General features: G+C 41.4%; 1 protein-coding gene across 6 annotated transcripts; it reads left to right on the forward strand.

The window, feature by feature from the left end:
* Positions 1-2,062: 2,062 nt before the first annotated feature.
* Positions 2,063-24,305, forward strand: LOC111979314 (heterogeneous nuclear ribonucleoprotein C). 6 transcript variants are annotated; one of them, XM_024009773.2, is made up of 9 exons: positions 2,063-2,139; positions 13,971-14,130; positions 15,452-15,717; positions 15,894-15,978; positions 16,105-16,155; positions 20,544-20,710; positions 21,473-21,586; positions 21,930-22,069; positions 23,616-24,305. In XM_024009773.2, the coding sequence occupies exons 2-9, from the start codon at positions 14,126-14,128 to the stop codon at positions 23,724-23,726; spliced, it is 939 nt and encodes a 312-aa protein (XP_023865541.1). In that variant the 5' UTR covers positions 2,063-2,139; positions 13,971-14,125; the 3' UTR covers positions 23,727-24,305. The 6 variants fall into 6 exon arrangements, with proteins under 6 accessions (XP_023865541.1, XP_023865542.1, XP_023865543.1 ...); XM_024009774.2 differs by having other exon boundaries at positions 2,112-2,149; XM_024009775.2 differs by having other exon boundaries at positions 2,137-2,223.
* Positions 24,306-26,954: the final 2,649 nt, after the last annotated feature.

A 26,954-nucleotide genomic window follows, 5' to 3' on the forward strand; every position in this document is an offset into this window, starting at 1 on the left:
CAGCCTTATTCTAAAATGAAATAAATACATTTTCTTCCTCATCAATCTACACACATACCTCATAATGACAAAGCAAAAACAGGTTTTTCAAAATGTTTGCAAATTTATTACAAATAATAAACTGATTAATAAATATTCAGACCCTTTACTCAGTACTTTGTTGAAGGAAATGTCCACCAGTGCTGTTGCCAGAGAATTGAATGTTAATTTCTCGATCATAAGCTGCATCCAATGTCATTTTAGAGATTTTGGCAGACCACGTGTAAGCACACCAGCCCAAGATCTCCACACCCGGCTTCTTCACATGTGGGATTGTCTGAGACCAGCCACCCAGACAGCTGATGAAACTGTGGGTTTGCACAACCAAAGAATTTCTGCACAAACTGTCAGAAACTGTCTCAGGGAAGCTCATCTACAGGGCCTTGACCTGACTGCAGTTCGGCATCGTTAACTGACTACAGTGGGCAAATGCTCACCTTTGATTGCCACTGGCATGCTGGAGAAGTGTGCTCTTCACAGATGAATCCCAGTTTCAACTGTACCAGGCATATGGCAAACAGCCTGTATGGCATTGTTTGTTGATGTAAACTTTGTGAACAGAGTGCCCCATGGTGGCGGTGGTGTTATGATATGGGCAGGCATAAGCTACGGACAACAAACACAATTGCATTTTATCAATGGCAATTTGAATGTACAGAGATACTGTGACAAGATCACCTCATTTTTCAGCCCTATGTCGCAAGGATCTGTACACAATTCCTGGGAGCTGAAAATGTCCTTGTCCTTCCATGGGCTGCATACTCACCAGACATGTCACCCACTGAGCATGTTTGGGATGCTCTGGATCGACGTGTATGACAGCGTGTTCCAGTTCCCTCCAATATCCAGTAACTTTGCACAGCCATTGAAGAGGAGTGGGACAACATTCCACAGGCTACAGTCAACCGCTTGATCAACTCTATGTGAGGAGATATGTTTTTTTATTTTATTTTAATTTCACCTTTATTTAACCAGGTAGACTAGTGTCAACTGCGACCTGGCCAAGATAAAGCAAAGCAGTTTGGCACATACAACAACACAGAGTTACACAAGGATAAACACACATACAATCAATAATACAGTAGAAAAATCCATATACGGTATGTGCAAATGAGGTAGGATAAGAGAGGTAAGGCAATAAATAGACCATGGTGGCGAAGTAATTACAATATAGCAATTGAACACTGGAATGGTAGAATGTGCAAGTAGAGATACTGGGGGAGCAAGATAAATAAATAAATACAGTATGGGGATGAGGTAGATTGGATGGGCTATTTACAGATGAGCTATGTACAGCTATGTTGCATTGCATGAGGCAAATGGTGGTCGAACCAGATACTGACTGGTTTTCTGATCCACACCCCTACTTTTTTTTAAGGTATCTGTGACCAACAGATGCATATCTGTATTCCTAGTCTTGTAAAATCCACGAATTAGGGCCTAATGAATTTATTTAAATTGACTGATTTCCCTAAATTAACCTTAACGCAGTAAAATCTTGATATTTTTGCATGTTGCGTTTATAGTTCAGTGTATTATTATTATTAGTTAATGTAATCTTTATGTAACTAGTCAAGTAAATTCTTAAATTCTTATTTACAATGACGGCCTACACCTGCTAAACCCAGACGACGCTGGGCCAATTGTGCGCCGCCCTGTTGCACTCCCAATCACAGCCGGTTGTGACACAGTCTGGAATCAAACCAGGGTGTCTGTAGTGACGCCTCAAGCACTGAGATGCAGAGCCTTAGACCGCTGCGCCACTCAGGAACCCTATTATAAACAAATGTTTTTTGTGTGTGAGTCGTGAGAAATTCTTTGGAAAGAAATTGCGTCCCCCAAGTTGCAATACCACTGCTGTAGGGAGAGGTCTTGCGTTTTGAACACAAGCTTGACCCTGATCAACACGACCTATCAGCTGCAAGGTTATAACAAAAAAAGCAGGTGACAGACATTGTAATCAACCACTGACAGGAACGGCTTGTGTTTTACAACGAGTAGCCAATCAGATTTGATAGATGTCTACTAAAGCGGATTTAGTCAGATAGGAAGAGGCGAAGCGAGAAGCTTAAATCCGCCCCATATCTATCCGCGTGATAAGTAAACAAAGGTTTTTTTTCTTCTTTCTCTGGAGGTCTATGAGAAGAGTGTCGAATTTGGTCAACTAAAAATGGAATTCGCTACGTGAGGCTTATTTGATCGATTATTCGTTTCGTAATGTTTATGTTGTTACACATTCTGATATAGGTGGGTGCACGTGGCATTCCAGTAACTTTGAGGAAAACGATTTTATATCAGTTGTGTCCGTCGTTCACACGCGAATCTGCCCTCTCATTGGCTAGAATGTTACCACCTGATCGCGCCTCCCTTCTACCTTTGCGGACATGTAATTCCATTGTTAGAGCGGTCAGTCGACTATCTTGTCAATATAGATAATATTTGATTTAATACATGTCTTGACTCCCTCCCCTTTATGTGCTGCGCCATTTCGTGCAGGGTGTAACCAGTTTCTTATAGCTACAAGAAGTCTACATCAGCACTATATTGACAGATTTTGCTGAAATATAAGTCATTTTAACCTTTAAGCTCCTGGTGAGTATTTTAAATCAAGACTGTTTTGAAATTTTTTTCTCTGACTCCAATATCTTTGGAATTTTATTTTTTTAACGCCATTTATTTTTCTATTTGAGCGAGCGGTTAACTAGCTAACTATTAGTTAGCTCATCATGGTTCCATCACAGAGTTTTTAAACATACTGATGTAACGTTACTTACTGAATTTGGTTCCATTAGCGTTTTAGCAAGCTAGCTAGCTAGTTGGCCCGGCAACATGCTGGCTAGAAGGATCCTTAACATTTTTGCTAGCTTTTTTGCCATCTCTTTTGTTGTTTTGCAAACTAAGTTCATGATTGTGTAAGTTGAGCTAGTTATATTTTTATGACTATCTGCCAATAACGTGCTCTGTCTGGACAATAACACGCTGCATTGCAGCCGTTTTGCAGCTAACGTTAGTTAGTTTGGCTGGTTGGCTATGCTGCAAGCTAAAGTTAACCTTGTGGAATCTGTTTTTAACGCTAACATTTTTTTTACTAGCAATCTTCCCTGTTGCACTTTGATTTTGGCCGGTGGTTTTTACATTTTTGTGATTGATTAGCTGGTTTTGGAGTCCTTGGAAATCCTCAGAAAGACTGATACAGGAACGCTATTTTTGCGGGAATTGTTTTTTTTTCTGCAAGAAATGCTGGTTGGCCATTTTTTTCCCTGGACTCGTTTTTCACATAGATACGTCATTGATATTTTACTTAGATAATATTAATGTGGCAGAACACAAGGACATATGTACTTTTTGTTACCACTAATTAAACGTTACTTTATGAATAATGCAGTTATGTACTCTGTCCTTACTCAGTCTCACTTTGCTAGACCCTAAACCAAGGTATAGCTAGCTAGATCACAGCTTTGTATATTAATGTTGTATTACAGTGTGCCGATTGTGAGTTTAATTAGGCCTTCCTGGCTAGGGGTGTGTTTTTTCAAACCGGTCCAGATGGAATAGTAATTATTTTAATATACCTGATTTGATCAAGTTTCTTCGTAGACTAAACAATAGCGGTAGGTGCAGCTCAAAAACGACATTGACAGTCCACTCTCCGTTTTGATAATAGCTAGTACAGTAGTTACATTTACTTTGGAAGTGGTGCTTTGCCTCAGGCCAGAGACCTCTGCGTTGATTGATCAGGTTGTTTGTGTATCTAATTACTGGGACAAGTGACAAAGTCTCTAAATCTTTGTCATACTAATTGTTATTATTTGGAACGGTAACATGCTGGCTAGAAGGATCCATAAGCTAGAAATGTAATTCAAACTTTAAAATGTGCATAGAGGTCAGGACCATTGTGCTTTGTAGACAACTTTTTGATATATTTTATACTTTTTATGATTACTTGTGTGATTTGGGCAGGATTGAAATTAACCCAACTTTCATTTACCATGTGAAATACTCTGGTACAAAACTCTGTTTTGGATGAGACTTTACGACCAATTATCCTATTTACACGTAGTCAATTTGTAGTGTTTCTGACTCGTATGCTGTTTTCTAAATGTGAGGTTTTAGGAGCAATTGCTCTAAGCTTTTTGTCCAATTTAAGTGATTTATTTCTTCAACATTCTAACATGATGACTAAACCGTCTCAGCGTGTGCATGTTGATTTGTCTATCCCCCCCAGACACATTCATGGACATTTAGTTAGCTTGCTGTTGCATTCTAATTTGTCCTGGGAGATAAACATTGGGTTGTTTTACCTGCATATTAGGGATGCACCGATATAATTTTTTTGACCGATATCCAATATTTTCCTTGCCAAAAAAACGATACCGATTTTATTTAAAATTTAGTTGGTTGAAACATTCTGGTCAAAGTTTGTTGGCATTTACTTATGTCCCCATTACCAGTAAAACAATCAGCCTATTTAATTCAATTACTTGTTGTTCACTTGTTCAGTCGCAACCAGAATTTCATCATGTCAAGCAGTAAAGTTTCAGCTTTGTCCGTGGCCTCTTCCTCGGTGTCACTGTGTCCGTTTCCATCTTGTCCAGCTGTGTAACATTTCACGGAAACCCTGTTTCTTGCATTGAAGTAGCGGTCCTTGTACCGAGCATCAAGCATGGTGGCGACACGGTGAAGAGGCTGAGAGAATGCCACGGAATCGCTTGTGCACAGCCTCTGGTAGAGTACTTTTGCAATTTGTGGAAACTGGCAGTTTTGAGCAGGCAATTCAATACCATGACAGAGGATATCACATCTGCTGCAGACGCAGTTGTTCCTAATGGAGCTAGCGTGTTCATGTTCTCAAATGCCATTGAAATGGCAGCGGCGGTATGAGAACCATCACATTCTTGAGCATGCAATACGGCTTTCCTCAGTACGAAATCCTCGTCGACCTACTGTGCTGTCAGGCTCAGCATGCTCGCGGGGCTGACATCACTGGTCCAAATGTCAGTCGTGAAGCTAATAGCGGTGACACCCATAGCAAGTAGCTCATGGATGCTTTCCAACAATACTGTGACACTCCGGGTGAGCAACATCTGAAAAATAGCGCCTACTTGGTAGTGTCCGGGGCTCGAGGTGCTTGACCAGTCGGCGAAAGCCAACATCATCCACGACAGAGAACGGTTGATTGTCAAGGGGAATGAATTCCATTATCTTGGCACTAATGCATTTCACCTTTGAGTTGTCTCGCTGAAATGTTCTTACTCTTTCAAATGATTGCTCGACTTGAACTTGTTTAGTTGTTGGAAGTGTGCGCTTAGTATTTTTATGCTTTTGTTCTGTGTAGGGCTGTATTTTTCGTGGCGTCGTTACATCTACTTACATTACATAGGTATGAACGTCAGCTTTGACATCGGTTTTGCACATTGGCGTTAAACTATACAGGGCCGATGTTGGCATTTTTGGCTAATATCGGCCGATTCCGATATGCTTACCGATATATCGTGCATCCCTACTGCATATGGTCTTTTTTTTGCTGAGTCTTTGTAGAATTTGACTTATTTTCAGTCGCACCATGTGTTCTCTACTCCCAACAATTAATCCACAGATAAGATGGGAAACCTAGTTAGTTTTTAGTTTCCTTGATTTAATCTCTCCTCGTTCATTCTTCTGTAGATTTTATATGGCTGTTGGCAACGAACTTTAAGGTATATTACTGCCAGCCACCGACTCGTATGTGGACCTCGTTAATCTTTCTATCACTCATGTGGGTAGCCTATATGCTCATAAAAACCAATGAGTAGATGGAAGAAGCGGAACTTGCAGCGCATTAGCGCCTGGCTAACAGCCTCACTCCTAAACTTGTATTCATTGTTCTCCTAGATTTAATTGTGTGTCTACATTTTAACTTAGGAGCAGCTCATGTACTCCTTGTAAAAAAATGTCAGCGTAGAGCCCTGAACTATAATAATGATAAGCTGTATCACTCAGCTTTTTGGCAGGGCAGGCTTGATGTTCAGTTCGAGCCGTTTTTATTATTGGCTCTGAATTATTTCTTAACGTGCATTGGTTAATAGACGCAGGTCACAAAAAAGAAATGAAATTAAGCAATATACCCTATTACTAGTAGTACATTTCTTGTTTTTGAAACATTAGAAAGCGTGCTCATTTCTTGTGTGTGCAAATAATGAGAAAATAATATTTTGTCTAAAAATAAAATATATTTTTTTAATTATACCTGCCACAGTGGCTGGTGGACCTAAAAGTTAATTTCCCACCCTGGTTCCATTCACTGAACAATGCAACTTTTGACATCTACTTTGACAACTTTCCCAACAAGTTCAACAAAGTTAGTGTGTGGGATCTTCCTCCACTCTGCCATTCAAATCTGGAATCCAAACAACTTTTACAGATCTAGAGGTACACATGTTTTCAGTGTTTGTAAGTCATGAAACTCCTGGAAAAGTCATGGAATTTTTAAATTGTGTTTTCCAGGCCTGGAAAAGTTTTGGAAAATCCTAACAGTTTTGGAGAAGTTATGGATTTTAATTTCTGTTAATGTAATTTAGGCATAGTTTAAAATATTGTCTCAATTAAATAAAAATCTACGTATCAGCCAGGATCAGAATGACACTTTAGCGCATCTGTTTATGCACATCACCTGGATGTGTGCGAGACGAGTAGGTCGTTGTTCAAGGAGAGGGAGTCAATCGGAAATAACAGCACCGGGTAGGCCTATATAGCCTAAACAATATGATAGAGAACAGACCAACTAGGTAGCCAATTCAAACATATCTTGTACCCTGTAGTTAACTGTTTAGCTATTATTAGCATCTATTGATGTTTTTGTCATGGCCCAAAACTTTCCACTGACACTCCTGAATAAGGCCGTACAAAATTGATTCATTTAAACGATACATACAATGTTGATTAATTTGAACCAGTGTTTCCCAACCCTGGTCTTCGAATACCCCCAACAGTACACATTTTTTTTGTAGCCCAGGACAGACACACCTCATTCAACTCATTGAAGGCTTGATGATTAGATGACAAGTTGAATCAGGTGTGCTTGTCCAGGGTTACAATGAAATGTGTACTGTTGGGGGTACTCCAGGGTTGGGGAAACACTGGTTAAAAAATATATATTTTTGACAAAAACAAATGATTCACTTCGCCATTGTATTAGTTGGGATTTGGTTCAATCGTGATGAATCGAAATGTGAAACAAAATAATAATTTGACAATTGCGACCAGTAATTTTAGGAAAAAAGATTACATGTAGCCTTTTGGATTATGTGTCTTCAACTTGTTATAGATACTTCCAGTTGATTTGGGCATCCAATGTATTGGACATTGCAACTCAATAGATGCTTCTCAGTCTGCAAAGTAAACACTTCTAAAATTGACTAAACTAGAAAATATAAATTTCCTGTAAATTTGTGGGCTTGCTTCAGCTGAATAAAAATATTTGTAGCCTACCACAGCCATTTGATCTTTGATATGAAATTAGTGAATTACTTCAAGGCATAACTTATTTGGTTGTAATTAGTGAAGCACAGATGGAATTTGTCCGATTCCGATATTTTCCTTGTAATTTAAAAAACAAACAGATATTTTAGCGGCATTCTAGTACAGTTAAATAGTTAGACCACTGTGTCCATGTGTGTTAAGGCACTGCATCTCGGGGCCAGACGCATCCACTACAGTCCCTGGTTCGAATCCAGGCTGTATCACATCCGGCCGTGATTGGGAGTCCCATAGGGCGGTGCACAATTGGTCCAACGTTGGCCAGGGTAGGCTGTTACTATAAATAAGAATTTGTTCTTCACTGACTTGCCAAGGTTACACACACACCACACTGACCCAAAAGTTATTTAGTTGGTATTTACGTATGTCCTCATTTTACCAGTAAAACATAATCAAAACCCATTTATTTTGCGTGCTGTTTCGTTCAGTCGTTTCATTCTCAACCAGGATTTCATCATACATGTCAAGCAGTGAAGTTTCAGCTCTGTCTGTCCGTCTCCTCTCTTCCTCTGTGCGCACTGTCACTCTGTCCGTTTCCATCTTGTCCAGCTGTGTATGTAACATTTCACGTAAACCCTGTTGCTTGTCTGCATCGATGTAGCGGTCCTTGTACATAGCGGCGACACAGTAAAGCGAGAATGCCACCGACTCGCTTGTTCACAGCCTGTGTAGACAGTTTTGTTGAGCAGGCGTTTCAATGCCTTGACAGAGGGTATCACGTCTGCTGCAAGCGCAGTTGATTATCTTATTTCTCGAGTCAATTGTTCGAATGGCGCTAGCGTGTTCATGTTTAAAACATGTTCTCAAATGCCATTTGAAATGGCCGCAGCGGTATGTCAACCAGCACATTCATGAGCATGCAATATGACTTTCCTCAGTACGAAATCCGACGACCCACTGTGTTGTCAGACTCAGCATGCTCATGGGGCTGATATCGCTGGTCCAAATGCCAGTCGTGAAGCTAATAGCAGTGGCGCTATTACTGTGTAACTCCGGCAGGGCAACATCTGAAAAATGGCGAACTTGGTAACGTTAGTGTGTTTAGGTGCTCGACCAGTCGGCGAAAGCCAACATCATCCACGACAGAGAACGATTGATTGTCAAGGGCAATGAATTCCATTATCTTGGCATTAATGGATTTCGCCTTTGAGTTGTCTCGCTGAAATGTTCTTACTCTTTCAAATGACTGCTTGACTTGACTGCTCGATCCACACAGCAGACATTGTGGGCTAGGTTAGGAATGCTGTGTTGCGCGTTTAGGGCTAAATTTTAAGTGGTGTCATTACGTCATGTACCTACGTTATATAGGTATGCACGTCAGCCTTGACATCGGTTTTGCACATCGGCGTTAAACTAGAAACCGGGCCGATACCGACGTTGCCGTTTTTAGCTAATATCGGGCGATTCCAATATGTGCATCCCTAATTAAAACCCTTGAATGAGTAGGTCTGATCCCATGTACCATCTTCTGTCATTGTGCAAGGCGCTTAACCCCACAGAGTAGAATACCTGTTAGGCAGCTGTGTAAAACACGTGGTCAACTGGGGAGCTACTGGGTGTGCAGGTTTTTGATCAAGCCCTGTTCAAACAGCCAATTTCTCAAGGTCTGGTTGATCAACTCATTTCTCATTTCTCAAATGTGGTTTGTTAGAGGGGGACTGGAATAAAAGCCTGCACACCCATTAGCTGTCCTGGAGGATGGTTGGCCACCCTTGATATAGAACATTTGAAACTAGGGATGCACAATATTAAAATATTTATAAAAATTGGTGAAGATATCGGAATCGGCTGATATTAGCTAAAAAATGCCAACATCTGTATCGGCCCGATGTCTAGTTTAACGCTGATGTGCAAAACCAATGTCAAAGCTGACGTGCATACCTATATAACTTTAGCCCTACACGTGCAACACAGCATTCCTAAACTAGCCCACAATGGCTGCTGTGTGGATCGAGCAGTCAAGTCAAGCAGTCATTTGACAGAGAATTCAGCAAGACAACTCAAAGGCAAAATTTATTAAAGCCAAGATAATGGAATTCATTGCCCTTGACAATCAACCTTTCTCTGTCGTGAGTGATGTTGGCTGTCGCCGACTGGTCGAGCACCAGTACACACTAACGTTACCAAGTGCGCTATTTTTCAGATGTTGCCCTACCGGAGTTACACAGTAATAGCGACGCTGCTATTAGCTACACGACTGACATTTGGACCAGCTATATCAGCCCCGTGAGCATTCTGAGTCTGACAGCACAGTGGGTCATCAAGGATTTCGTACTGAGGAAAGTCATATTGCATGCTCAAAAATGTGCTGGTTCTCATAACGCTGCTGCCATTTCAATGGCGTTTGAGAAAATGTTTGAAACATGAACACGCTAGCTCCATTAGAATAATGACTCGCGAAAGATCAACTGCACTTGCAGCAGATGTGAAACCCTCTCATGGCATTGAAATGCCTGCTCAACAAAACTTTCCACACAGGCTGTGAACAAGCGATTTGGTGGCATTATCGCATTACTGTGTCGCCACCATTCTCAATGCTATGTACAAGGACCGCTACGTCGATGCAGACAAGCAACAGGGTTTACGTGAAATGTTACGTGCATACACAGCTGGACAAGATGGAAACGGACACAGTGAGAGTGTGCACCGAGTAAGAGGCCACGGACCGACAGCTGAAGCTTCACTGCTTGACATGTACTGTATGATGAAATCCTGGTTGAGAATGAAACGACTGAACAAATGAACGGCACAGCGAGTAAGTGAAATAGGTTTTGATTGTTTTTACTAGTATTGGGGACATATGTAAATGCCAACAACTTTTTGGTGTGTAACCTTTTATTTAAGTAGGCAAGTCAGTGAAGAATAAATTCTTATTTATTATGACGGCCTACCCTGGCTAAACCCGGACGACGCTGTGCCAATTGTGCGCCACCCTATCCTATGGGACTCCCTATCACGGCCGGATGTGATACAGCCTGGATTCGAACCAGGGACTGTAGTGATTCCTCTTGCACTGAGATGCAGTGCCTTAGGCCGCTGTGTGTACTATTTAACTGTTCTAGAATGCTTATAATGCTGCTAAAATTTGTTAGCGGTATCTTTTTTTTTTTGGCAAGGAAGATATCGGCCAAAAATGTTATCGGTGCATCACTAGTTTATGCTACATCAAAACTATGAAATAACATATATAGAATCATGTAGTAACCAAAAAAAGTATCAAATCAAAATATATTTTGTATTTGAGATTTTTCAAAGTAGCCACCTTTTGCCTTGACAGCTTTGCATACTCTTGGCATTCTCTCAACCAACTTCACCAGGAATGCTTTTTTCTGCTTTTCCTTCACTCTGCGGTCCAAACCATCTCAATTGTGTTGCCGTCGGGTGATTGTGGAGGCCATGTCCTCTGATGCAGCACTCTATCACTCTCCTTGGTCAAATAGACTTTACACAGCCTGGAGGTGTGTTGGGTCATTGTCCTGTTGAAAAACAAATGATAGTCCCCCCGATGCACAAACCAGATGGGAAGGCGTATCGCTGCAGAATGCTGTGGTAGCCATGCTGATTAAGTGTGCCTTGAATTATAAATAAATCACTGACAGCGTCACCAGCAAAGCACCATCACACCACCTCCATGCTTCACTGTGGGAACCACACATACGGAGATCATCCTTTCACCTACTCTGTGTCTCAAAGACAGTGGTTGGAACCAAAAATCTCAAATTTGGACTCAGACCAAAGGACAGATTTCCACTGGTCTAATGTCCATTGCTTGTGTTTCTTGGCCCTAGCCATGTCTCTTCTTATTTAGTAGTGGTTTCTTTGCAGCAATTTGACCATGAAGGCCTGATTTCACAGTCTCAACAGTTGATGTTGAGATGTGTCTGTTTAACTCTGTGAAGCATTTATTTTGGCTGCAATTTGAGGTGCAGTTAACTCTAATGCACTAATTACTTTCCTGTGGTGGTCCTCATGAGAGCCAGTTTCATCATAGCGCTTGATGGTTTTTGCGACTGCACTTGAAGAAACTTTAAATTCTTGAAATGTTCTGGATTGACTGACCTTCATGTCTTAACGTAATGATGGACTGCCGTTTCTCTTTGCTTATTTGAGCTGTTCTTGCCGTAATATGGGACTTGGTATTTTTAGCAACTCTTCTGTATTCACCCCTACCTTGTCACAACACAACTGATTGGCTCAAATGCATTAAGAAGGAAAGAAATTCCACAATTTAACTTTTAACAAGGGACACCTGTTAATTGAAATGTGTTCTAAGTGACTAACTCATGAAGCTGGCTGAGAGAATGCCAAGCGTCTACAAAGCTGTCAAGGCAAAGGTTGGCTACTTTGAATCTCGAATATAAAATATATTTTGATTTTGTTTAAGCCTTTTTTGCTTACTACATGGATTCCTTGTTATTTCATAGTTTTGATTTCTTCACTATTTTACTATAGAAAATAGTAAAAATAAAGAAACCCTTTAAATGAGTGTCAACTTTTGACTGGTACTGTACTTACATGGATGTTTGGTTGACTCATGGGAAAAGTCATTAAATTCCATTTGTGAAAATTTGTATGAGCCTTGTTTTGTTAACCGCATGAAATCTTTACAACAACTGCCGTTTTGACCACTTTTCCAACAAGTTACATGACAACTTGGGTATGAAATCTTAGTCTGCTTTTCAAATCCCAACACTTCCACTACCACAAACATTTGAAGTGCTAAAGCAAGCCCCAACCTGCTTCACTTCATGTGAAATTGCCATCCTAATTAGGGCTGGGAATTGCCGGGTATCTCACGATATTATCACGATACTTGGGTGCCGATACAATATGTATTGCTTTTTGATACTGTGATTTTATTGCGATTCAATGTGCGGAACATTTTGCTCACCGTATGTCTGCTGCAGAGAGATGAGAACGAGTTTTAATATCCCGATATGTAACTATCGATTTCCCCCTCCCCCATCACTACTAATAATAATCATGCCTAGTACAGGGCAATTCCACAATAAGAGTGATGCTGAGACTAAGATTTCACTTTAAAATGTAGGCCAAACAAAAACCAATGATATCAAAGTTTAACAAACCATACAACTCTATGCACAATGACTACTTTTAACAATTTCCACAATTATAAAAACACTTACTTCAGGAACGATGCCAATGCAAAGTTGGGTAACATAATTACGGTTTGTGCCTTGAATCTTTTACCAAACTTTGCATCTGCGCTCTTCATGTAAATGTGTTTGTAAAATGTTTAAGTTGTCCTTGATGTTGTGGTTTGTTTAACTTTGCAATCAGTGGTTTTAGTTTTGTTCACTTTGGCATACATTTTAATCTGAGTCTCTACATCACTGTTACCCCTTACACTACAGTCTTATTTTCACTTGTATCCTATCAAATTTTCTTTGTCACATGTGCTGAACAGGTGTAGACCTTACCGTGAAATGCTTACAAGCTCTTAACCAGCAATGCAATTATGAAAATAGAGTTAAGGAAATATTTACTAAATAAGGTAAAAAAAATGTAAACTTAAATAACGAGGCTATATACAGGGGGTACCGAGTCAATGTGGGGGGGGGGGGGTACAGTTTAGGTGAGAATTTGTACATGTAGGTAGGTGTGAAGTGCATAGATAACAAACCAGTGAGTAGCAGCAGTGTAAAAACAAGGGGGAGGGGGTAAATGCAATATACCTTCTCTGACAAATGTTATAATTGTCCACTTGGGTTGCTTGAAATAAGGGAGTCGGGACCTTCAGGGACTTGGAGTGAGTACTGTAGAGCTGAAGTGCGCACCACCCCACGCAGTGCTGCTGAAGGCCCATAAGCAGCTTGTGTGTTCTGGTGGTCCCTGCACAGAACATTCACTGTTGGGGAAATCCTCAAAGTAGGCATAGGCCCGCCTGTCCTCTTTCACATTCAGACTATTTAGCTTCTCAGTGTGTTCATGCAACATAACGTCCCAATGTTATTTCCCTCTGCATCACACATGACTGCTCGTCTAGTACATTTTATGAGTCCTCAGCTATTACCACATTACCTCCCATTGCTTATCCCCTTAATTGCAATTAGAGCTAAGTATGTCTAGGCATACTGTCGGTGGAACTTAGTCTTGCAATGGATGCCTGACCCGTAATTTAAAAAAATCAATCAACCTATTTATTCTGTTGCATAATCTGTCATTAAAAGTACCTGAAGTATATTGCATCTCTCTCCTAAACAAGTTGATAGGCTAGGCAATTACACCTCAATAGCAGAAAGTGTCCTCTGAATGTGCTCCTCTAGGATTGCCCTGAACCCTGTTTTTCTCTATTTGCCTCATAATTGAATTATGTACAAAACCCAACCAGGTAAGACTGTAATAACCCTGTACATACAATGTCACTGAGGTGTGTTCTCTGTCGCCCGCCTTAGTATAAGTCGTGGGGCGAAGTTCTGCGTTCTGAGAGGGTGCTGATGAAGTTGTAGTTTTTGCTGAGAGCACCCAAGACACCTGCCCGCACACACTGGCCCTGTGCTCAGTGTCAGAACTGACTGACTGACAGACGATCGCCCTGCACACAGACACTATGGAGTGAGTGATTGGTTATTTAACCCCCAACGGTTGTTAACGTCTCCTTTTTTGACACTCAGGTTGTATGCAGTGCCAGTGAGATCTCACTCCCTAACGTCCGATTGTGCCCAAACTCCTTTGCCCAGCTTTCCTTAAATTACCACATGTGCCACTAATATTATAAGCACCTAATTTGTACACATTCAAGCCCTTTCCCGACCATATGCTTACAGTGCTAAATAGTAGCCCATAGTGTGACATTCTCAATGTTCAAGCACTTATCCATTTACTACTTTGAGACAATTGTTAACTATGGCCCCAGATGTGAAATTCAGGCAGTATGATACAAACCCTGCAACAACCTGCTACAGGTGGATTGGAACACACACATTGCCCCATCCACACTGCTAATATAATACCCTGTTGTCTGAAGTCATGGACACCCGTGTGCATCTGTTTCTTCCTGGAAATGTGAATTGTATTAAGCTATTGAATGAGTTTTGGTTTGTGTATGAAATGGGGTGTGCAGCTTCTGTATGTCTGCATAAATACGACGTTATGGTAATTTTCACATATGGTAACAGAAGTTGTCTGATTTATTTGTGCTTATCCTGGAACCTTTTTTACAGCAGGACCTCCTGGATTTGTTGCATATGCACCACACTAGACATACATACCGTGTATGTACTACTGATATTAAAGGGATACTTCGGGATTTTGGCAATGAGGCCCTTTATCTACTTCCCCAGAATCAGATTAACTTGTGGATACCATTGTTATGTCTGTGTCCAGTATGAAGGAAGTTCGAGGTAGTTTTCCGGACCAATGCTAACTAGTGTTAGCATAATGACTGGAAGTCCGTGGGTATCTACTATACATGCTAGCAGAATGCGCAATGACAAAGTCTATGGGTAACGTTAGTTAGCATTGGCTCGCAAAACTACCTCGAACTTCCTTCATACTGGACACTGAGACAGCAATGTTATCCACAAATTAATCTGACTCTGGGGAAGTAGATATAGGGTCTCATTGCCAAAATCCAAAGTATCCCTTTAAGACTAATGGTTGTTTACACTACCAACACATGGGACATCGGAGACTGATTTTAAGATACGGCACAAACAAATTTGTGCAAGCTACATGGCTGGAGCATGAGATGCTTAAACTATTTTACATATTTTAGTGATACTGTTGATATAATATTATACTGAACAAGGTCAACAGTGTTAATTCTGAACATTCCCTGCCACTCGTTTTGTTTGTATATAAAGATGGTTGAGTAGTTTTACCTTGTATTGACACAGTTAATAATTGGTTTCGCCCGTCTCCCCTCCTCCACCAGTCTGTCCCCCACCACCAGCAGCCTGATGGCCAGCAACGTGACCAACAAGACGGACCCGCGCTCGCTCAACTCGCGGGTCTTTATCGGGAACCTCAACACACTCCTGGTCACCAAGGCAGACGTGGAGGAAATCTTCAGCAAGTATGGCAAGATCGTAGGCTGTTCTGTGCACAAGGGCTTTGCCTTCGTCCAGTTCGCCAACGAGAGATGTGCCCGAGCCGCTGTAGGGGCCGAGGATGGACGCATGATCGTGGGACAGGTGCTGGGTAAGGACTAAAGCCAGCCTGGGGCTGGTGAGCAATGCCTCAAACTCACGGTTCTATGGGTATTGTGCAAAAATAAGAGTAAAAAAAAAAAATAGGTGCCTCTGTAATAGACTGAATATGAATAAAGATTGTATTTCCAACTGCCAACCAAGACTGACTGTCTCTCTCTTCCTCAGACATTAACTTGGCTGGAGAACCCAAACCCCACAGGTCAAAGACCGCAAAGCGCTCGGCGGAAGAGATGTACAGGTCTGATTCAATGTAAAGAATCCCGTTTTTAAATATATAATATTTTGAACCTCCTCTGGGTCTACAAATCTTAATCTGATAATTCCTCTTCTCCATATGTGCATCTTATTTTGACAACTCTCTTTCTTCTCCCCACAGTAGTCCCACATTTGATCTGGACTATGACTTCCAGAGAGATTACTATGACCGGTGAGTCCAGTGCTTTGTCTGTTCCCACATCCTATGTTTTAGCTATTTGACCTATACTGAACAAAAATATAAATGCAACAATTTTACTGAGTCAGTTAGGGCTGTTTTCGGTGCGTATTACCGCTACACACGAGTCATGAAGGCAGTCAGATTCCATGTGACCGTTTAGTCACGGTAATTAGGCTTCTCCAAGCTCTGATGCTGGTCATTAGTAGCCTACCAAACTTGCTAACTGCCGGGTACTCAGCACTCTGTCCCTCTAATCACTCTGACATCAATACAAATGTATTCGAAAATCTAATCAAACACTTTGAGAGCCCATGAGCTCATATTGCGCAACATTTCAATAGGCTGTGCAATTGTGTGAAAACAGAGTGATGGCCTCTACTAAAAATAGGATCAGCTTTAGGCCTACTTCTATTTATTTCTCAACTTTCCTAATATTAAGCACATTGCTTATATTTACAAAAGGAGTATAGCCTGGCTGGCATGAAAATAAACCACGGGGAAGCATCCTACATTTGCTATTTAAGTGCATAGATGACATGTATTTTTTCCCCACTGCCCCTGTTTCAATACAGGTGCATGATAATGGTCCATTCTAAATCCAAAACAAATTTCACACGTATATTATTTAGTATGTGTAAAGACCAGATTCAATCAAGAATAGTCTGATAGATGACAATATATGATGCCTTTTTTTGCGACTTTTTCTAATCATAGTCCCACACCTCATGTAACCTAGCCCATAGCGCTATGTTTTAATAAGGTTTGTATCACAACTAAAGTGGCCAAATAAATTAAGCACATTAATCCGCTTTACAAGGGATGTAGAGTGTAACTGGCATACATATGCAGTGTGTGAATTTCAAATTTGGGGAAGATAATTTTCACCATAGAAATACACCTAATAAAAGCATTACATGCATAATTGCATTTGCGGTCACTTTTGATAATGGTGTTTTCCGCTAATGGAACATTTGTGCATATAGCCTTCTACCATGTGTGCATTGCTGTGCTTATACTGTGAAGAAATAGTTTAATAGTTTATCAACATTTTAAGCTAAACGTTCTGATTTGTTGCATCAGCCATATTGTGTAAAAAATGTTTTTTGATGGTCATGGTTGTATTAATTTGGGATCTATCTCATCCCACAACTGTCCCAGACTATTTTTGAAATATTTATTTCTCGCACAGAATAGAATAGGTCAACCTTTGTACTGTGGGGGATAGTAGATTGACATAGGCTAGTGCTTTTGCTGTTCGTTAGGCCTACTCATCTTGTTGGCTGACGAAAAGTAAATGTGGACAGTTCTTCCAATATCTTCAATATGCACTTCGGAATTGGATAAGGACTCGCGCAGTTGCGTCCCTGATGTGTCGGTCTTCACTTGTATTCTGTGAGAAAGACCTGATCACGTACGTGATGGAGAGCGCAGCACTCAGGGAGAAGGGCACAACGGCCACTCGCCGCAAAAGGCATGTTTTTTTTTTTTGGGGTGCATTAAGGCCACACGGGATGCTGTCGTGAAATTCTAGGCATTATCAAGTGCTTGTCAAATTGGGAATGACTGATGTAATGTGTACAGCCTGTGCAAAAAAACTAAGCATCATTAGTCTCATCGTGCAGCCTTACAATGTATTAACCCTTGTGTTGTCTTCAGCGTCAAAAATGACCCACCACTATGTTTAACAGCAGAGAGAACCCCCTAAATTATATTTTTTTTACTTGAAATTTGATGACTTTTCCTAGAGTGGCCAACATTAGAAAATGTGTAACATCGCCTTTTTTCTACTTGAAATGTGATTACTTTTCCTAGAGTGACCCCAACATTAGAAAAAGTGTAACATCGCCTTTGTTCATATTTCCATGAAGGCTGTACACCACCAGGGTACAAAGATTGTATTTGGGTCAATTTTGACCCGGCAGTTATAAAATAATTTATACACCACACACACACAGAAATTGAGATTGTGTGCTACTGATTGAACTCAGCCAGCAGCTCCTGACGAGGAAGATCACCATGGTTGGCACAGTTATAAAGAACCTCCCAAAGAGGAACAAGAATGTGGTCCTCCTGAGCACACTGCACAAAACGGCTGAGATCAGTGATCGTAAGGACAGGAAGCCAGCCATCATCCTGGACTACAACCACAACAAAGGAGGCGTGGACAACGTGATTGGAATTTACAGCTGCATGAGGATGGCTGCATGAGGATGTGTCCTCATACAATGCCTTCGTGATATTGAACAAGATCAACCCTAACTGGATGCGGAACAAGAGGGAGTTCCTGGAGCAGCTGGGAAAGGCACTTGTAACCCCACACATTCAAAGAAGAGAGCGCCTCCCCCTGCAGCGCTTGTGAAAGCTGTTCAGGGGGCTAAATCTTGTCCTGATCTACCTGAGGCTGCAGCTGGGGCAGACAAGAGGAGGAGATGCAAATTCTGCCCCCCAAAGAAGGACTGTAAAACAAATACTATGTGCTGCACATGTGAGAAATACATCTGCAAAGTCCATGCACACACACACACACTTGCATACTGTCCTACATGTGCTAATTAGAGTTTATTGATTTATGTTCAAGTTTTTGTTTTGTATCTTATTTTATTCATATTTATTGTTTATACACCTTGTGGGTGGGGGCAATGGTTAAAACATGGGAGAAGACTAGTATTTTGTAGTTGAATTCCTCATTGTACAGTATATAAGAATATATCACTATGTTGCCAAAAATATTATACTTTTTTCCCTTCAAGAAAATGCATTCAAAACTACTTTCTGCACATTTGTGCTACTTTCTTAGGCTATACAAGTGCTATCTCTTGCTAAAATATAAATGTTTACACCAATGCAGTAATAATAATAATTGCCATGTGTGTTGTAATAAACGAGTGGTTCCACTGATTTAAATTCATAAAGTTTGTGACGAATGATAGGTTGTTTCTTGATGCAAAATAGATTTGGGGTTTAAAATTCAATGAAGCTGCTTTTATTTTAGGGGTTGAGTGAATTATACAGAATGTTAAGACTACACAAGGGTTAAAAATTGAAACATATAGCCCAGCGTTTGTAGAACAACTAAACTTACATTAACTCTAAATTAAGCATAAAGGAATACCTATTTCTTAACCTCTCAACACAGAAGAGACGCATGTGCGCACTCCCTCAAATCGTTTGAAGAAAATATCCTTTCTATTTTATTCAGCTTTGCTCAATTTTATTCTTCATACTATAAAATAATGCCACGGAATTCTAAGCAAATCTTGTCTGCTAAATGAACTAGTGTAGCCCACAACCATTTGGCAAAGCCAGTTCAGGACCTAACATACTCTGAGTTGTCATTATGTTCTTCTGAAATAGACTACATTTTCTTAATATCTTGCTTCTTTAGACCGGTCTAAAATAAATAATGGATTTATTGTTAAGGTGTAGGCTATAAATGTAGATGTTCCAAAGGTCTGCATCAGTGGCTTGTAGGCTGTGTGTGGAAGCCAGGAGATGCTAAATGTGTCTGTTAATTAACGGTCAATTACCGTGAGACTGACCAGTTATTTGCTTGACAATCACCGGCTGACAAAATGTTGTCACCGCCGCAGTCCTAGTTACAGTTCATATATTGAAATAAATTCATTAGGCCCTAATCTATGGCCTTCACTTGACTGGGAATACAGATATGCATCTGTTGGTCCTCAGGCCTCAGGATCCCGTCACGATATTTCTGTACATTGAAATTGTCATCAATAAAATGCAATTGTTTTCATTGTTAGTAGCTTATGCCTGCCCATACCATATCTCCACCGCCACCATGGGGCACTCTGTTTACAACATTGACATCAGCAAACCGCTCGCCCACACGACGCCATGCACAAGGCTGGTTGGACACACTGCCCAAATTCTCTAAAACGACGTTGGACATGGCTTATGGTAGAGAAAATAACATAAAAATCTAGCAACAGCTCTGGTGGACATTCCTGCAGTCAGCATGCCAATTGCATGCTCCCTCAACTTGAGACATCTGTGGCGTTGTGTGACACAACTGCACATTTTAGTGAATTTTTATTGTCCCCAGCACCTCTGGTGCACCTCTGTAATGATAATGCTGTGTAATCAGCTTTTTGATATGCCACAGCTGTCAGGTGGATGGATTATATTGGCAAAGGAGAAATTCTCACCAACAGGGATGTAAACAAATTTGTGCACAAAATTAGAGAATTAAGCATTTTGTGCATATGGAACATTTCTGGGATCTATTTCAGCTCATGAAATATGGGTCCAACACTTGTTGCGTTTTTATATTTTTGTTCAGTGTAGATAACTCAATATCCAAGAGGAATTAGTATAAAGGCAGTAGTCTGTTCATTCATTACTCGCTCTTCTATCCTCAGAGTGTACTCGTACCCATCCCGTGTGCCCCCTCCTCCTCCACCCTTGTCCCGAGCAGTGATCCCGTCCAAGCGCCCGCGGGTCAGCATGACTGGAGGGGGCAGCCGCCGCACCAAGGCCAGTTTCTCCTCTTCCTCCAAGAGCAGCCAGAGGGCATCCTCAAGAACAAGTCAGTGCCCAGCCCCCTCTGCTCTAGCCACTCGACTAGCACAGTAAACTTGCACATTGCCCAGTGGACTATTTGTAGCACCCTCATGCAGTACCTGCTGTCAATGCTCACCAGGGCCTAAAATGAATACCTGCCAAATGCGGGTAGATTTTGGCATTGGCGGGTAAGATGTCTATTTCACCTGGCGGGTGGTCAGAGCTCCACAGTGCGAGCATTTCACTTTCATTTGCGAATAGAAAGTCAAGTATGATCCCATTTATAGTAAAAATAAATGCTGCAGTAACTTTTTAAAAGTATTTCTGCCATTTTTGTTTCATAGCTGGTAAATTAATCGCACAAAGTCAAAGCTCTACATAGCCTATTCCACTTCGCGCTGCAACACTGCCTGGCTGGAGGCTGTGTGCATTTGAAGAGCTGAGTGACAGATTAATTTTTAGAAGCGCTGCGCATAGGCATAAAAGTTGGTCTAATTTACTTGAAACCAGAGTCTACTGAGGTGAGTCCTTGTTTTTTGGCTTGTTACATTGTTTTGTTCACAAGATAGAATAACAACCTATGTTTGCGTTTCAACTGCTAGGGAAGAGAAGACTACGCTTATACTATTCAGATTGTTATGCCTTGATGCTCCCGGTGCAGGGCTTGAGGGTAATCGCATGTTGCTAATGAAAGTTACTCTCACAGCACCGCATACAGAGCTTCATAAGGTATTGGGGTCAATCTCTTAAACCTTTATCCGTCTCTTTTTTTCTCTCTTTCTCTCAGTGAAAACAGATGACCTGCAGACCATCAAGAAGGAGCTGACAATGATTAAACACAAAGTAGACTACCTGCTGGAGAGCCTAGACCGCATGGAGAAGGACCACAGCAAGAAGTCAGGTAGGGTGTAGGAGTGTCACCGTAACCATGTGATCAATGCTTTTATAAAAAGAAAGTCGCACACTGCTCCCAAACATTTACTGGGTATAGCAACCAATGTTTCGGCATGCAGTTTCTCCTTCAGGGTTACATGGTAAATGTTTGAACCAGGTTACGTGGACAGTCAACTTTTATAACATAAAAAAAATAAAAATGAATGAGCTGGTTTGTACTCTGTATGTATACCGGCAATCTCAGCATTTCTATGACTTGTATGTACAGATAAGGGATTTCATTGTTCAACTTTTGATGACGCCTTTTTCTCTGGCTTGTTTGACCCGGATCGCGCTCTTTCTGCGAGAAGATGAGAAGGGTGCAAAGCCTGAGCCTGGAGAGGTTTCCTCACAGCAGCACTGCAGCAACAAGGAGGAGAGCATCAAGAGGGAGAGGGAGGATCTCAACGACTCTGAGGAGGAGGAGGGGGATCTGCTAGAAGAGGAGGAGGTGAGATGGAAGAAACGAGGGAGGGGAAGAGGAGAAAACATATTGATGAATGGTAGTATGTTGAAGTGTGTTTAACACTGATCAAAAATGTGAACACAACATGCAACAACTTTAAAGATTTTACTGCGCTACTGTTCATATAAGGAAATCAGTAAATTGCAATAAATTAATTAGGCCCTAATCTATGGATTTCACATGACTGGGAATACAGATATTCATCTGTTGGTCAGAGATACATTAAAAAAAGGTAGGGGCGTGGATCAGACAACCCTTCAGTATCTGGTATGACCAATATTAGCCTCATGCACTGTGACATCTCATTTGCATAGTTGATCAGGCTGTTGATTTTGGCCGGTGGAATGTTGTCCCACTCCTCTTCAATGGTTGTGCGAAGTCGCTGGATATTGGCGGGAACTGGAACACAGTCATACACATCGATCGCAAACATGCTCAATGGGTGACATGAGTATGCAGGCCATGGAAGAACTGAGACATTTTCTGCTTCCAGGAATTGTATACAGATCCTTGCGACATGGGGCTGTGCATGATCATGCTGAAACATGAGGTGATGGGGGCGGATGAATGGCACGACAATGGCCCTCAGGATCTCGTCACTATCTCTGTGCATTCAAATTGCCATTGATAAAATGCAGTTGTGTTCATTGTCAGTATCTTATGCCTCCCCACACCATAACACCACCGCCACCATGGGGCACTCTGTTCACAACGTTGACATCAGCAAACCGCTTGCCCACATGATGCCATCTGCCCCGGTACAGTTGAAACTGGGATTCATCTGAAGAGCACACTTGTCCAGTGGCCATCGAAGGTGAGCATTTGCCCACTGAAGTTGTTTACGTCCCCCGATCTGCAGTCAGGTAAAGACCCTGTTGAGGACAACGAGCACACAGATGAGCTTCCCTTAGATGGTTTCTGACAGTTTGTGCAGAAATATTTTGGTTGTGCAAACCCAGTGTCATCAGCTGTCCGGGTGGCTGGTCTCAGACTATCCCACATGCGAAGAAGCCGGATGTGGAGGTCCTGGGCTGGCTTGGTTACACATGATCTGTGGTTGTGAGGCCGGTTGGACATACTGCCAAATTCTCTTGAAGTTGAGAGGCAGCTTATGGTAGAGAAATTAACATTCAGTTCTCTGACAACAGCTCTGATGGACATTCCTGCAGTCAGCATGCCAATTGCATGCTCCCTCAACTTGAGACATCGGTGACATTGTGTTGTGACAAAACGCCACGTTTTAGTGATGTTTTATTGTTCCCAGGACAAGGTGCACCTTTGTAATAATCATGCTGTTTTAATCAGCTTACCTGTCAGGTGGATGGATTATCTTGGCAAAGGAGAAATGCTCACTAACAGGGACATAAACCAATTTGCACTAAATCGTAGAGAAAACACGTATGGAAAATTTCTGGTATGTTTTATTTCAGCTCATGAAACATGGGACCAACACTTTACATGTTGCATTTTATATTTGTTCAGTGTAATTTGAGTATTATTTATACTCACACCACCTAATATGCTCTCGCAGGTGAAGAGTCAACAAAGGGAAGAGGAGGATGATGATGATGAAGAGGAGGAAGGAGAGCATGTGGATGGAGACGACGATGGTGACAGTGTCAACGGAGATGAGGACTCTTAGACCACACGCAGACTGATGCACACTTGTACAGACAACACATCCACATGGCTTCCAGTGGCTCCTCCGACTCCTATTTTAATACCCGCACTACTACGAAACGTGAGAAAACATCAATACACACACTCAGAGAACACCTGCCCCCACTACCACCCTTCCATTGTCCCACAGGTCTTATTTTTCTTGATGCAATTTAGTTTATCCCTGTTTCATCTCACTCCTATCATTGTGTTATTCATTTAGCATCGTCTTGCAGCCAGGTACATTGAAACTAGATGTAGAGAGCGAGCGGTATGAAGTGATTTGCTGTGCTGCTGTTCCTCGTTTGACCAGTAGAGAGCAGAAATGGCTGTTCTCTGACCTGAGCCACAAGTCAAACCACCACATTGGCTTTACTAGCATTGGTAATCAAGCGATGACGACAACTTTAAAGATTGAGTGAATGTTTAAAGAAAAATCTTCTTCTTTTTTTAAATTGCCCACTTGAGTTTGTATGTTCCTGATTTTCATGTCATTATTCTTTTATACTACTCGGTCTAAGTTGTACTGTAATAATAAATTGCAATTAAATACTCAAATGAATTAGTGCTTCTTTATTTCATTGAAACAGGTTTTCAGATGCACACCTAATTTATCAGGTATTGTGTTTGGGTGAAGATAGCCCAACAATACGTAACTGGTGTGTTCTGTGGATCACCAGAGGGCACCGTTTGGATATCAGATCACTGCAATGTCCCTTCTCATATCCTTTATCATGGTTCCACTTCAAGAACCTCCCAACCCGGCATGCAAACAGATGATGCGTTGGTGTTCATATAGGTAGTAGGTACACTAGGGCTGTCCACATTGCGGAAGCCTAGACTAAAAGCCAATTTATGCTTGATCTGAAAATGTGGTGTGTCTCCATATGAAGTGGCGATTTTAGCATGTAAATCTTGGTGGGGCAAGCTCCCCATATATAATTTTTAAAATACATATTTTTAGATGCATGCCAGCAAAACCAATAAACAATGCATTAATTGCACTATAATGAATTGCACTATATGACAAAAGGTGCCCACAAACTGTTAATGCCTGCATAAAGCTGTCCCAAGAGCGGAGCTTTATTTTCAGCACCATGGAGTGAATCCTTACCACTGCTACACCTGGCTATCAGCGGAGCCTTGTCTGGCAGCGTAACCGTTCATTCAGCCTCATTTACTGCCTTTAAAAAAAACATGGCTGACTTGGTTAAACAAATGTTGTTTCTACTGACAATTGAGATGTACAAACTGCATACGGGAATGATGAGCGGATAATAAGAGGCAATCTGTAATTTCGATTAAGACCTTAATGAGTGAGCTAGGACGGACGTAGTCAATATAACTATTTGTTCAGGACTTTTTGGGGGGAGGGGGACAAGCCTGAATCCTGAAGTCAGCGATCTTCAGGTCGGAGCTCTAGAAAGAGGCCCGAGTTCCTGACTTAAACGCTCAACTTATTTTCCCAGTCGGAGCTTGTTTTTTTTCGTAGTTCCCAGTTGTCTTGAACTCACTAAAGTCTGAGATTTCAGAGTTTCCAAGTGTTTTGGACGTGGCAGAAGTCATACTGGATTGACAGCATGGCCAATGTATTCAACCTTTTCTGGTCCATGGCATGTCAATGTTAATCCTTTTAAGCTTGGAAAAGAGACCCTTAAACCCAGACTTGGACCACACACACTCTCTACTGTATAGCAGGCTAGTGATTACTTTGCAATGCTTGTAGTTAGCCACTGATTCCTTTCGAACCACTCATTGTTGAATTTGCGATTTCCAACTTGTGTAATGTTTGTCCAATGGTCGATGAACACCGATACGTTTTATCTATAACTTCTCTTCATATGAAAAGGATTTGCCAGTAGATTGTCGACTTGATTCATGATGATGACTCCTTGAGTGAGTGACAGACCACCGAGGCAATCACGGCGCAACTAGAGGTACCACCCCCCCCCCGCTCCGTATTTTCCAGCTGGCTGCCCCACCAGCACAGAAAGCACTGCTCGGCTGAAACACTGGGGCTGCCTTAATAAAACACTTTGTTTCCTTGAGTAACTCAACAATTGTTTTATACATTGTTTGCAAACTGATATGTCACATGTATTAATGCCAAAATAACATGTAGAACAGACTTCTTTTTTTTGCTAAACAGGTGGGGCTCACCTGCCCTGAATGACGGTCGCCATTGTCCATATGGAAGGTGTGACGCAATTGCGGAGGCATATAAAGGCCAAATCGAGCTCTGTACCACATCGCTGTGCGAACTCCCAAATGTTATAACAATGAGAGCTCTGAATAGGTGGGGGGCGGTACATCCTGTATAATCAAACCCACTTCCTTCACAACAGCTCTGTGCTGCTCTGCAAATCGCAATTAGTACAGTCTGAATACCTTGACTTCTGAAGAGGCCATATCACGGTAAATGTTGCATGTCCATGCAGCACACAATGCACTTCTCTCTACAGAATTATCTCTCCTGCTAATTTGTGCACATTCAGTGTTTCATAACTTCACTGTGAATTGTTTGCGTTTTGATTGTTGGGGTCTATTCCCTACTACCAGTAGTAGCCTACATTTACCGTTAATTCCTATAATTTCGAATCTACAATGTTTGGTTATGAACATTTCTGTTAATACATTCAATATATTATTATTCCAGTCTTATCGTTCTCAATGTCGGAGTGGACACATTGTTTGCAGAGGGCACAACCTATGCTTCACTTGTGAGAAACACGTTTTGGTTTATTTCATTCCATTTATGAGTATTGTCTTTTGTTTGGAGCGCTCCTGTCAATGTTGAGTAAGGACGCACACCTGATTACGCATAGAAGTAGGCCTATAGGCTAACCAGGCCTGCACGCAAATGTAGGCATATACGGTGTCTTCCTGAAGTATTCAGACCTCTTCACTTTTTCCACATTTTAAGTTACAGCCTCATTCTAAAATGTATTAAATGGTTTTTTTCCCCCTCAATCTACACACATTACCCCATAATGACAAAGCAAAAACAGTTTTTCAGAATTTGTTGCTAATTTATTAAAAATTCAACTATCACATTTACATAAGTATTAAGACCCCTTGACTCAGTACTTTGTTGAAGCAGATTCGGCAGCAAATACAGCCTTGAATCTTCTTGGGTATGACACTAGAAGCTTGGCACACCTGTATTTGGGGAGTTTATCCGATTCTTCTCTGCAGATCCTCTCAAGCTCTG

Source organism: Salvelinus sp. IW2-2015, linkage group LG19 (genome assembly GCF_002910315.2).
Source record: "Salvelinus sp. IW2-2015 linkage group LG19, ASM291031v2, whole genome shotgun sequence".
NCBI classification, from domain to species: Eukaryota; Metazoa; Chordata; class Actinopteri; order Salmoniformes; family Salmonidae; genus Salvelinus; species Salvelinus sp. IW2-2015.

Bases quoted from the DNA above. Each gene is read 5' to 3' on its own strand.
- LOC111979314 (XM_024009773.2), top strand. The intron at 15,718-15,893 runs GTAAGGACTAAA...TCTCTTCCTCAG, and splicing joins GATCGTGGGACAGGTGCTGG to ACATTAACTTGGCTGGAGAA. The intron at 20,711-21,472 runs GTCAGTGCCCAG...TCTTTCTCTCAG, and splicing joins GAGGGCATCCTCAAGAACAA to TGAAAACAGATGACCTGCAG.